General features: G+C 37.1%; 1 protein-coding gene across 24 annotated transcripts in view; it reads left to right on the top strand.

Annotated features, from left to right (window-relative positions):
• LOC100627762 (zinc finger protein 33B) overlaps positions 1–14116 on the top strand; it is a 56132-nt gene that overhangs the window by 13550 nt on the left and 28466 nt on the right. For 6 of the 24 annotated variants that reach the window (XR_014827939.1, XR_014827938.1, XR_014827940.1 and 3 more), the window contains exons 5-6: positions 7162–7266; positions 10471–10556. Coding sequence is in view for 16 of the 24 variants with exons in the window: in XM_084996978.1 (XP_084853104.1) it covers positions 7162–7266; positions 10471–10556 (191 nt within the window). In the remaining 8 variants the exon portion in view is untranslated. Of the gene's footprint in view, positions 1–7161; positions 12664–14116 lie in introns of those variants that run through there. The other 18 variants (XR_014827936.1, XR_014827935.1, XM_084996971.1 and 15 more) reach the window with 12 other exon arrangements.

Here is a 14116-nt window from a genome sequence, read left to right as displayed (position 1 = left end):
CTAGTCAGATTCTTTAACCAGTGAGCCACGATGGGAACTCCCTATTTTTAATATTTATTTATTTTTTTTTTAGATCACCTTTTTCATCCTGAACTTACTTTCTGATTCAATTTTCTTCTATTTTTAGTCTTTTTTTGTTGTTCTTTTCTCTGCTTTCATGTCTTTTTTTCATTTCTATTTATTAAAATTTCAGAGTAATTTGGGTTATTAATTTGCCTGGGCTGTTCTAACAAGTACCATGGACTGGTTGGCTTACATAACAGAAATTTATTTTCTCATAGTTTGGTGAGTAGATGTTTAAGAAGGTGCCAGCAGGGTTGGTTTCTGGTGAGGCCTCTCTTCTCAGTTGAAAGACAACACCTTTTTAGTGTGTCCTCACATGGCCTTTTTTCTGTGAGCACATGGCAAGCGAGCAAGCTCTGGTGTCCCTTCCTCTTCTGATAAGGACACCATTCTCATTGGATTAGTGTTCCACTTTTATGACCTCATTTAATCTTAATTACCTCCTTATAGGCTCTATTTCCAAGTACAGCCACATTGGAGATAAGGGTTTCAATATATGAATTTGGAAGGGGACACAGTTCAGTCTGTACCAGGTTCCTTGTTATCCAAGTCCTATTCTAGGATCACTTTGTATTTCCCCAGCCCTTGTCTCTTTAGTTTCCACATACCAGTCCCTTCATTTGGGTTTCCCAGTAGTCTGAGCTCTCATCTATCAGAACTGAGATTATCATCTCAGTATTTTCCCACTCACAGTGGAACTATCTTTTCTGGGAGTAATCTTTTTTTTTTTTTTTTTTTAATTTTCTTCTTTTTTTTATTTTTTTATTTTATTTTATTTTTTTTAAATTTTATTTTCCCACTGTACAGCAAGGGGGTCAGGTTATCCTTACATGTATACATTACAATTACAGTTTTTCCCCCACCATTTCTTCTGTTGCAACATGAGTATCTAGACATAGTTCTCAATGCTATTCAGCGGGATCTCCTTGTAAATCTATTCTAGGTTGTGTCTGATAAGCCCAAGCTCCCGATCCTTCCCACTCCCTCCCCCTCCCATCAGGCAGCCACAAGTCTCTTCTCCAAGTCCATGATTTTCTCTTCTGAGGAGATGTTCATTTGTGCTGGATATTAGATTCCAGTTATAAGTGATATCATGTGCTATTTGTCTTTGTCTTTCTGGCTCATTTCACTCAGGATGAGATTCTCTAGTTCCATCCATGTTGCTGCAAATGGCATTATTTTGTTCTTTTTTATGGCTGGGTAGTATTCCATTGTGTGTATGTACCACATCATCCTAATCCAATCTGTTGATGGACATTTGGGTTGTTTCCATGTCCTGGCTATTGTGAATAGTGCTGCAATGAACATGCGGGTGCATGTGTCTCTTTTAAGTAGAGCTTTGTCTGGATAGATGCCCAAGAGTGGGATTGCAGGGTCATATGGAAGTTCTATGTATAGATTTCTAAGGTATCTCCAAACGGTTCTCCATAGTGGCTGTACCAGTTTACATTCCCACCAGCAGTGCAGGAGGGTTCCCTTTTCTCCACAGCCCCTCCAGCACTTGTTATTTGTGGATTTATTAATGATGGCCATTCTGACTGGTGTGAGGTGGTATCTCATGGTAGTTTTGATTTGCATTTCTCTTATAATCAGCGATGTTGAGCATTTTTTCATGTGTTTGTTGGCCATCTGTATATCTTCTTTGGAGAAATGTCTATTCAGGTCTTTTGCCCATTTTTCCATTGATTGATTGGTTTTTTTGCTGTTGAGTTGTATAAGTTGCTTATATATTCTAGAGATTAAGCCCTTGTCAGTTGCATCATTTGAAACTATTTTCTCCCATTCTGTAAGTTGTCTTTTTGTTTTCTTTTTGGTTTCCTTTGCTGTGCAAAAGCTTTTCAGTTTGATGAGGTCCCATGGGTTTATTTTTGCTCTAATTTCTATTGCTTTGGGAGACTGACCTGAGAAAATATTCATGATGTTGATGTCAGAGAGTGTTTTGCCTATGTTTTCTTCTAGGAGTTTGATGGTGTCCTGTCGTATATTTAAGTCTTTCAGCCATTTGGAGTTGATTTTTGTGCCTGGTGTGAGGGTGTGTTCTAGTTTCATTGCTTTGCATGCAGCTGTCCAGGTTTCCCAGCAATGCTTGCTGAATAGACTTTCCTTTTCCCATTTTGAGTTCTTGCCTCCCTTGTCAAAGATTAATTGACCATAGGTGTCAGGGTTTATTTCCGGGTTCTCTATTCTGTTCCATTGGTCTGTCTGTCTGTTTTGATACCAGTACCACACTGTTTTGATGACTGTGGCTTTGTAGTATTTCTTGAAGTCTGGGAGAGTTATGCCTCCTGCTTGGTTTTTGTTTCTCAGGATTGCTTTGGCGATTCTGGGTCTTTTGTGGTTCCATATAAATGTTTGGATTGTTTGTTCTAGTTCTGTGAACAATGTCATGGGTAATTTGATAGGGATTGCATTGAATCTGTAGATTGCTTTGGGTAGGATGGCCATTTTCACAATATTGATTTTCCCAATCCAGGAACATGGAATATCTTTCCATTTCTTTACATCTTCTTTGATTTCTTTGATTAAGGTTTTATAGTTCTCGGCATATAGGTCCTTTACCTCTTTGGTCAGGTGTATTCTGAGGTATTTGATTTTGTGTGGTACAATTTTAAAAGGTATCGTATTTTTGTATTCCTTTTCTAATGTTTCATTGCTGGTATACAGAAATGCAACTGACTTCTGAATGTTAATCTTATATCCTGCCACTTTGCTGAATTTATTAATCAGTTCAAGTAGTTTTGGGGTTGAGTCCTTAGGGTTTTCTATGTATAGTATCATGTCACCTGCATACAGTGACAGTTTTATCTCTTCTCTTCCTATATGGATGCCTTTTATTTCTTTTGTTTGTCTAATTGCTGTGGCTAGGACTTCCAAAACGATGTTGAAGAGCAGTGGTGAGAGTGGGCATCCCTGTCTTGTTCCAGATTTGAGTGAGAAGGCTTTCAGTTTTTCCCCATTGAGTATTATATTTGCTGTGGGTTTGTCATGAATGGCTTTAATTATATTCAGGAATGTTCCCTCTATACCCACTTTGGCGAGGGTCTTGATCATGAATGGATGTTGAACTTTGTCAAATGCTTTTTCTGCGTCTATTGAGATGATCATATGATTTTTGACTTTTCTTTTGTTAATGTGGTGTATGATGCTGATTGATTTGCGTATGTTGAACCATCCTTGTGAACCTGGGATGAACCCAACCTGGTCATGGTGTATAATTTTTTTGATATGTTGTTGGATTCGGTTGGCTAAGATTTTGTTGAGAATTTTTGCATCTATATTCATCAATGATATTGGCCGATAGTTTTCTTTTTTGGTGGTATCTCTGCCTGGTTTTGGAATGAGGGTGATGGTGGCACCATAGAATGTCTTTGGGAGTATTCCTTCTTCTTCAACCTTTTGAAAGAGTTTAAGGAGGATGGGCACCAATTCCTCTTTATATGTTTGATAAAATTCACCTGTGAAGCCATCTGGTCCTGGACTTTTATTTGTAGGGAGTGATTTTATGACCTCTTCAATTTCATTTCTAGTGATCGGTTTGTTCAGTTGGTCTGTTTCTTTTTGATTCAGTTTTGGCAGGCTGTAAGATTCTAGAAAATTGTCCATTTCTTCCAGATTGTCAAACTTGTTGCCGTATAGTTGTTCATAGTATTCTCTTATGGTTTTTTGTATTTCTGCTGTATCCGTTGTGATTTCTCCTTTTTCATTTATAATTTTGGTGATTTGGGTTCTTTCTCTCCTCTTTTTAGTGAGTCTGGCCAGGGGTTTGTCAATTTTGTTCACCTTTTCAAAGAACCAGCTCTTGGTTTTATTAATTTTCTCTGTTGTTTTTTGAGTCTCTATTTTATTGATTTCTTCTTTGATCTTTATAATTTCCTTCCTTCTGCTGACTTTAGGACTTTTTTGTTCTTCTTTTTCTAATTCATGTAGGTGGGTTAAGTTGTCAATTTGGGATCTTTCTTCTTTTTTGAGAAAGGCCTGTATTGCTATAAATTTCCCTCTGAGCACTGCTTTCGCAGCATCCCATAGATTTTGAGAGGTTGTGTCTTCATTATCATTTGTTTCAAGGTAGTTTTTAATTTCCTTCTTGATTTCCTCATTGACCCATTGGTTTTTTAGTAGCATGTTGTTTAGTCTCCATGGAGTAGGTTTTTTCTCTTTCCTTTTCCCATGGTTGATTTCTAATTTCATGGCATTGTGGTCAGAGAAGATACTTGAGATAATTTCTATGCTCCTAAATTTATTGAGATTCGCTTTATGTCCCAATATGTGGTCGATTCTTGAGAATGTTCCATGAGCATTTGAGAAGAATGTGTATTCTGCTTTTTTTGGATGTAGTGTCCTGAAGATATCAATTAAGTCTAACTTTTCTATTGTTTCCTTTAGGATCTCTGTTGCTTTATTGGTTTTCTGTCTAGAGGATCTGTCCATTGATGTGAGGGGGGTATTTAGGTCTCCTACTATGATTGTATTCTCATCAATATCTCCCTTTATGTCTGTTAATATTTGTTGTATGTATCTGGGTGCTCCTATGTTTGGGGCATATATGTTGATGATAGTAACATCCTCTCCTTGGATGGATCCCTTAATCATCAAGTAGTGTCCTTCTTTGTCTTTCTTTATGTCTTTTGTTTTAAAGTCTATTTTGTCTGATATGAGCGTTGCGACTCCTGCTTTTCTGTCATGTCTATTGGCATGAAATACTTTTCCCCACCCTTTCACTTTCAATCTATATGTATCTTTTGTCCTAAGGTGAGTTTCTTGTAGGCAGCATATTGAAGGTTTTTGGCTTTTTATCCACTCAGTCATTCTGTGTCTTTTGATTGGGGCATTCAGTCCATTGACATTTAAGGTGATAATTGATAGATGATTATTTATTGCCATTTGAACCTCGTGTTCCAGTTGATTCTGTGGTTCTCCATTCTTCCTTTCTTTTTTTTTTTTTTTTTTTTTGGTTGGATGGTCTCCTGTTATTATCTGCTTGAGTGTATTTTTTTTTCATTTTTTGCAAATGCAATATTTGGTTTTGGCTTGTGGTTGCCCTGTTTTTTAAGTATGCTAACCCCTTCCCATAATTGTGTGTTTTAGCCTGATGGTCCTGTAAGTTCAAACACTTCATTATCATATTAAAGTTAAGAAGAGAGACATACATACAAACAAAAAGGGTTATTTACCTCCTAACATCCCTTGCCCACATTTTATGGTTTTGATAACTCTTTTATTTTTTTCTTTTTAATTTTATTTTGTTTGAAGCATGTTCATGATTAAATCTGTATGCTGGCTTATTTGAGTGACTGCTCTCTGATTGCGGTTTCCTCAGTCCTAGTTCTTCCTCCTCTTCTTCTTCTTTTTTTTTTTTTTTTCTTTTCTTTTTTCTTCCCTTTCCTTCCTTTCTTTTTGGTTTAGAGAAGCCCTTTCAATATTTCCTTTAACCTGGGTTTTGTGTTGCTGTATTCTTTAAGTTTTTGTTTGTTGGGAAAAATTTTTATTTCCCCTTCTATTTTAAATGATATTCTTGCTGGATAAAGTATTCTAGGTTGCATATTTTTTCCTTTTAGCACTTTAAATATCTCTTGCCATTCCCTCCTGGCCTGTAGTGTTTCTGTAGAGAAATCAGCTGATATTCTTATGGGGGTTCCCTTGTAGGTAACATTCTGTTTTTCTCTTGCTGCCTTTAGGATCCTCTCTTTATCACTAACTTTTGCCATTTTTATTATGATGTGTCTTGGTGTGGGTCTGTTTGGGTTCAGTTTGTTTGGGGCCCTCTGCGCTTCTTGTATCTTGAATCCAGTATCCTTTAGATTTGGGAAGTTTCCAGCGATAATTTCTTCAAATATATTTTCCATTCCCTTATCTTTTTCTACTCCTTCTGGAATTCCTATTATGTGTAGATTGGCCCGTTTTATATTATCCCATAGGTCTCTTATATTGCTTTCCAGTTTTTTGATTCGGTTTTCTGTCTGTTGACCAGATTGAGTGATTACCATTATTCTATCTTCCATATCACTGATTCGTTCTTCTGCATTATTCATTCTGGTATTTACTGCCCCTAGTTCAGTTTGCATCTCTGCAAATGAATGTTCTAGTTTTTCTGGGCTCCTCCTTATATTTTCTAGCTCCTTTCTGAGGGTATCTGCATTACTGTTCATATCTTCTCTTAATTCCTTCAGTATTTTCAGTATTTCTCTTTTGAATTCCAGGTCTGTCTGACTGCAGAGATCTGTTTCATTGTTGACTGTTTTAGGTGAGTTCTCCTGTTGGTTTGACTGGGGGTGGTTTCTCAGCTTCTTCATCTTGCTTGTTGTCTTCTTTCTCCTGAGGGAGTTGTACTCTCCGTTATCGGGTAGTGTTTGCCTTGTCACTGCCGTGGAATATTTCCTGAGGGCTGGTGTTGTTGGTCAATCTTTTTTGAGGCAGTGTGGCTTTTCTGGAGTGTTGATGGGGCTAACAGTGTTTCTTTGAAGCAAAGGAGGACTTCCTGAGGGCAGACAGGACTGGGAGGTCCACCCCACGATGGTAGCAGATTTCACTTGGTTCTCAACACCCCCTAGGGTCTTGGGTGGGTAGCAGGGCCCTTGGAGACTCAAGAGGCTCCTCCTCTGGGAGTAATCTTATTTGTGTTTAATCATCTCTAAGTTCTCTGTCCCTTCTTTTATATGTGTTTACCATAGTTTCCAGCTGACTCTTTCTGTAGGTGATATTTATTTTCTTAATGTTGATTCGAAGTTAGTAGTATTCTGTATTTCTTAGTTAAGCTGAAGTCATGGGTTGTTGTCAGTAATTTTATTTGCTCTCTTTACATTACTTCTTTTATTTTTTTGAAGGATACATGGAGCAATTCAGATTTAAATAGTTGCTATTATTCCACAGACATTAGAAACAAAATATATGTATTCTAATAATAGTTTCCTCTCCTTTTTTTCCAGTATACCAGACTTTTTGTCTTTTGTTTTTGTATTTCCACCTGAAACTATAGTTTGTAGTTATTTTCATCCTTGGAGATTAGGCAGAAATCCAAGCTACAATGTAGGGCATTTGTATATAGGTTTCATTCCATAAGGAATGTGTTAATATGGTAAAATTAATTTTTCTTGTTTCTAGAAGTCTGGAAAAATGATCACATAAAAGACAGGAGCCAAGAAAACCAGTCTAAACATGTGTGGGAAGTTGTATTCATCAGTAACAAAATGCTAACTGAAGAACAAGGTAACGTAATAGGAAAACCATTGAATTTGGACACAGATTCATTTCCTAACAGAAAAATACTCTGTCAGTGTGACTCATGTGAAATGAGCTTCAACTGTCTTTCAGAATTTGTTATCAATAAGAAAAACTATTTGGGAAAAAAGATCGATGAATTTCCCTGTGGAAAATTGCTACTTAGTATTAAACATGAGAAAATCAAAGAGAAAAGTGAACTTTTTCAAAATGGGAAAAATGTCAGTCATAACAAGGATCTTATTCAACTTCAGAAGATTCAAACTTCAGAGCAAAATTTTGAATATAATATATACCGAGAAACCTTCCTTGAAAAGGCAGTATTTGATACATACAAGAGAGAGATCCCTGAAGGGAATGACTGTGAATATGATGAATATGGACAAATGTTCCCTGATAACTCACCCTTCTTGTTCCATCAGACAGCTCCCTCAAAGGAAAATCACTATGATTTTAGTGATTGTGGGAAATCCTTACGTGTGAAGTCTACCCTTTTAAAACATCATGGCACACATATGAAACATTATGAATATAATGAAAGTGGTAATAATTTCAGGAGGAAGTTGTACCTCTCACAACTTCAGAAAATTCACAAAGGAGAGAAACACTTTGAATGTAATGAATGCGGGAAAGCTTTTTGGGAGAAGTCACACCTCACTCGACATCAGAGGATACATACCGGAGAGAAACGCTTTCAGTGTAATGAATGTGGAAAAACTTTCTGGGAGAAATCCAACCTTACCAAACATCAAAGATCACACACAGGGGAGAAACCGTATGAATGCAATGAATGTGGGAAAGCCTTCAGCCACAAGTCAGCCCTCACATTACACCAGAGAACACATACAGGGGAGAAACCCTATCATTGTAATGCATGTGGGAAGACTTTTTACCAGAAGTCAGACCTCACTAAACACCAGAGAACACACACAGGACTGAAACCCTATGAATGTTATGAATGTGGGAAATCCTTCTGTATGAATTCGCACCTAACAGTACATCAGAGAACTCATACAGGTGAGAAACCCTTTGAATGTCCTGAGTGTGGGAAATCTTTTTGTCAGAAGTCACATCTTACACAGCATCAGAGAACTCACATAGGGGATAAACCCTATGAATGTAATGCATGTGGGAAAACTTTTTACCACAAGTCAGTACTCACCAGGCATCAGATAATTCATACAGGGTTGAAACCTTATGAGTGTTATGAATGTGGGAAAACCTTCTGCTTGAAGTCTGACCTCACTGTACATCAGAGAACTCACACAGGGGAGAAACCCTTTGCATGCTCTGAATGTGGGAAATTTTTCAGCCATAAGTCAACTCTGTCCCAACATTATAGAACCCATACAGGGGAGAAGCCCTATGAATGTCACGAATGTGGGAAAATCTTTTATAATAAATCATACCTAACTAAACATAATAGAACACATACAGGGGAGAAACCCTATGAGTGTAGCGAATGTGGGAAAACCTTCTGCCAGAAGTCACAGCTCACTCAGCACCAGAGAATTCATATAGGGGAGAAACCCTATGAGTGTAGTGAATGTGGAAAGGCTTTCTGCCATAAGTCAGCTCTAATTGTGCACCAGAGAACACATACAGAAGAAAAACCCTATAAATGTAATGAATGCGGAAAGTCTTTTTGTGTGAAGTCAGGACTGACTTTGCATCAGAGAAAACACACAGGGGAAAAACCCTATGAATGTAATGAATGTGGGAAATCTTTCAGTCACAAGTCATCCCTCACAGTGCATCACAGAGCTCACACAGGAGAGAAATCTTGTCAATGTAATGAATGCGGGAAAGTTTTTTACCGTAAATCAGACCTTGCTAAACATCAGAGATCACACACAGGGGAGAAGCCCTATGAATGTAATGTATGTGGAAAAACCTTCTCTCAGAAGTCAAACCTCATTGTACATCAGAGAACTCACACAGGAGAAAAATATTATGATTGAAGTGAATATTGGGAATGTTGAGCCACAATTCAGCAACTACTCTGCTTCAGAGAATTCATCTATGGAGAAAGCTCCATTGATGTCCTGAATGTTCAGTAACTTTCATCTACAGCCTGGCCTTATTTTACTTGAAAGTGATATGGGGCAAATCCCCAGACTGCAACAAGTATAGGACAGTGTTATTGAGAAGTAACATTCCATTGAATATCATGTAACTCGTAGTGGCATAAAACCTCATAGGTTTTTTTTTTTTTTCTCCTTTTTTTAACTTCATAAAAATTTTAGCAAAAATACAAGCTAGGTTATGTCAGAATTTTTATTGGGGAGAAATCTGTCCGTTTGAGACATGTAGCTTTAAGATTTTATTTAGAAGTAATACAACATTAGATTTTTTTTCTGATGTTATATTACATATATATAACAGTAGATGCCACATTTTTGATATGCCATATTTTGATGGCATAGTTATTTTTAGGAAATGTAACAAATTGTGATTTAAAGATGTAAATTGTGCAATGTAAAGCTTTAAAAACAAAAAAAAGTAAAATGAAAAAATAGATTCTCAAAAATTTGCAATAATAGTGCATAGAATTCTCCTGTGCCCTTTATGAAGCTTCTTCTAATAATAACATTACATAACTCTAACATTCTAAAGTACAAGAAGTTGATGGTACTCTGCTACTAAGTCAGATACAGAACTTATTCAGATTTCTTTGTACTCTGTGAGTTTTTATATGTATTTCTATGAAAATTTATGATTTGTATGTTTGAGTAACCTTCAACTCAGGTTGCAGTATCAGAAAGGAATATGGAATCTGTATTATGTGAAGATTACAATGGAATCCAGATTTCACTATGGAAGTTCCCTTCTGTTAATAGTCATAGCCTTTCTGCCATTCTAATCCTTGCAACCATTTGAGTATGAAGCTTTTTAGAAGCAGAGATAAATTGAATAATTAGGACAACATTGAACACTTGTGAAGTATCCTTTAACTTCACAGGACTTATATATATATCTTATATAAACTAAATATGTTTCCTACACAAAACAGAATTTAATAAAATTGTGAATAGGAAATAGTCTGAGTTTAGCATTTGTTACAACATCAGACACATCTCCCATGTGTGTAGGGCCTGGAGCATCAGCTTAAAAGGAAGCCCACAGAGCTAATGTATAACTTTTCAAAACTTACAAATCAAAATGTTCAATAAAAATGTATTCTGTGTATAGGCATACCTAGACCCTACTCCTGTTGCCGCTTGTCTCTTTTCAACCATGATTCATCTCAAACCATGACGTGCCTTGAGTATACACATGTAAGTACTCTAGCCTTCAACCTAAATTTTATCCAAACCCTCTATAAGCAATTGCCCTCAAAGATAGGGTCTAGAAAAGAAGCTTAAGACTAAATTTCCAGTCTGCAAAGTGAACTGTAAATTCAGGGGTCTGATATACCTAGAGAGGAATTTAGGCTCGTAATGACTTTTGACTCTGAGAAGGAGGATTGAGGCTGGAGCAAGGCCAGAGTAGAACTAGAGCAGTTTTTTTATTGTCAGTGCAAGTGATATACTAAATTACATGATCAGATTACATAAATAATTGGGTTAAGCTAATAACCTAAGGCTATACAATCCAGTAATTTTAGATTATGCACATAGTCTAAGCTTCCATTTTAGGAAACCAGAAAGAGAAGAACAAATTGAGTCCAAAGTATGAAAATCAAAAGAATAATGAGATTTAGGGTGGAAATCAGTGAAATTGAAAAAGGAAACCAGTAGAGAAAATAAATAAAACCAAAAGCTGATTCTTTGAGAAGATCAATAAAATTGATAAATCTCTAGCCATGGTAACTAAGAAAAAGAAAAGACAAATTGCTAACATCAGGAATGAAAGAGAGCCATAACTACCAATCCCTTGGGCATCAAAAGGATATAAAGGAATATTATGGATAGCTCTCTTCCCACAAATTTAATAACCTATATGAAATGTCCAATTCCTTGAAAGACAAAAACTGCCAAAACTCGATAGAAGGATAAATCTGAATGGGTGTATATCTATTTAATTGAGTCAATTTTTAATCTTCCAAATCAGAAAATATCAGGCCCAGAAGTTTCCAGTGGTGAATTCTACCAAATTAAGGAATAAGTGATATCAGTTCTCTACAATATCTTACTTCCTAACTTAGTTGGTGAAGCCAGCATTATCTTAGTAGCAAAAGCAGTCAAAGACATTACAAGAAAAGAAAACAACGGATCAATGTTTCATGAATATAGATACAGAAATTCTCAACAAAATGTTTGCAAATAGAATCCATCAATGTATAAAAATTGTATACCATGATCAAATGGGATTTATCCAGGTATTCAAGATTGATTCAACATTTAATAATCAATTAATGTAACCCGTCATATCAACAGGCTAAAGGAGAAATACCGTATGATCATATTAATAGAGGCAGAAAAAGCATTTCAGAAAATTTTAAAACCCATTCATGATTTTTAAAAATAGTCAGTAAGCTAGGAATACAGGGAACTTCCTTAACTTGGTAAAGAACATCTATCAAAATCCTATAGCTAACATAATGGTGAGAAACTAGATACTTTCTCAGTAAGATAAGGAACAAAGCAAGGAGGTCCCCTCCTGTCACACCTTTTCAGCATCCTTCAGGAAGTCCTAGCTAATGCAGTTAAGACAAGTAAGGGATAAAAAATGTACACAGATTTGGAAGGAGGAGATAAACTGTTTTTGTTCACAGATAGCATGATTGTCTATGAGAAAATTCCACAGAGAATCAACATCAAAAAACCTGACACTATTGAGCAATTACAGCAAAAGTCACAGGATATGATGGTCAGGTGGGTGATAAAAAGAAATGAGCTGTCAAGTAACAAAAAGGCACAGAAGAATAAGATCTAAGGATACATATTGCTAAGTGAGAGGAGTCAATCTGAAAAGGCTTTTACTGTATAATTACAACTGTAATGCATTCTGATAAAGGCAAAATTTTGGAGCTAGTAAAAAAAAAAAAAAATCAGTGGTTGCCAGGGGTACAAGGGCAAGGGAGGGATGGATGAATAAGTGGACTACAGAGAATTTTTAGGACAGTAAATCCTGTAGGATACTGTAGTGGTGGTTACATGTCATTATTTATTTATCAAAACCTACAAAATGTAAAACACAAAGGGTCAACCCTATTGTAAACTGAAGACTTTAGTGAAAATGTATCAGTAATGACTCATCAATTGTAACAAATGTACCACACTAACGTAAGGTATTAATAATAGGTGAAACTATGGAGGGAGGTAGAGGTGAAGGGGTATATAGGAACTCTGCTTTCTGCTCATTTTTTTTGTAACCCTAAAACTACTTGAAAAAATGAAGTGTATTAAATAAATAAACAACCCTGCTGCATATAGCAGTATAGATGAGTCTGTGAGGATGTTTTCTTATATATTTACAAAATTAAAAGCTCATGTCGGAGTTCCCGTCGTGGCGCAGTGGTTGGCGAGTCCGACTGGGAACCATGAGGTTGCGGGTTCGGTCCCTGCACTTTCTCAGTGGGTTGGCGATCCGGCGTTGCCGTGGGCTGTGGTGTGGGTTGCGGGCGCGGCTCGGATCCCGCGTTGCTGTGGCTCTGGCATAGGCCGGTGGCTGCAGCTCCGAGTCGACCCCTAGCCTGGGAACCTCCATGTGCCGCGGGAGTGGCCCAAGAAATAGCAACAACAACAACAACAAAAAAGACAAAAAAGACAAAAAAAAAAAAAAAGCTCATGTCATTCAGTACTAATTTTCCCATGATGGGGGGGTGTTTGGGGAATGCATGTTTAGAAATCATGTATTGATAACCACTAAAGCTTATTTTCACTTACAGCTTTCTGCTATTCTAAGCTTTGTTGTCTTTTTTGGAATTACTTAAATTCCTCACCTCTCATTGTAAGATCTTTCTATACTAAGGTTTTTGTTTGTCAGTCATGTGTTTTTTTCACAGCAACTTTAATCACCACTAACAAACATTTGGGATTTTTTAGTAGTCATTAAATTACTTTAAATTACGCAACTGTGGGCCGAAATTAAGGCTCAGTGTAATAGACTCTCTTCACATCTAAAGTTAAGAGGGCCTCTAATGGCCTAACTGCAGGTTTCCCTCCACATTCTTTGCCCACAGATAAGGTCCTGTGGTCAAATAGTCCTTCCTTATCAAGGGGATCAGGTATATGTGTAATTCTTGCATTTTCACCTGAGTAGCAAATTTCACTTCCCTACCAGCCCACAGAATTATTCAAAAAAGCCATTCACATTCTCTCACAGAAAACAGGGGTGCCTGCACTCTCTTGATATTACAGAGCCACTTCCTACAACCCCTAGTTGTTTCCTCTGTCTCCAAGTGCATTACCTCTGTGGCCCTGAATGGCATATGGTGTCCTCTCCTGGTCTGTGAGTATGTCTGACTAGTAAACTTAAGTAGATTTCATCTGTCCAGGGTAAGGTGTTAAGTGTTCAGCTGTTCCATTACCCCAGGGTAGGAATCCTGCCACCAGTAGACTAGGAGGCAGTTAATACAATTGGCATCATGAACAGGATTGTCCATCCAAGACAGATCACCTAGTCAGTGTTAGTTAATTACTCTTGACTAACTGGTTTTGTGATATGGCAGAGCTACTGGGGACAAAACCAGTTGCTGGCAGGCTTACATTTTGGCCTGTACTGCTGTGTTCTTTTCTAGGTGTTATTATCTCTTCCCACTCTTAAGAGGCTCTTGTCCCAAGAGAAAATCCTTGGAGTTCCCATTGTGGCTCAGCAGTAACAAACTCAACTAGTATCCATGAGGATGTGGGTTTGATCCCTGGCCTTGCACTGTGGGTTGCCATGATCTGTT

The sequence above is a fragment of the Sus scrofa genome, chromosome 14, assembly GCF_054392235.1.
Source record: "Sus scrofa isolate SSC_HxYL_T2T_F1_AM1 chromosome 14, Sscrofa_HxYL_maternal_Yorkshire_Landrace_v2.0, whole genome shotgun sequence".
Lineage (NCBI taxonomy): Eukaryota > Metazoa > Chordata > Mammalia > Artiodactyla > Suidae > Sus > Sus scrofa.
The sequence above is the reverse complement of the archived record's forward strand: the minus strand, read 5'-3'. Positions and strand labels throughout refer to the sequence as shown.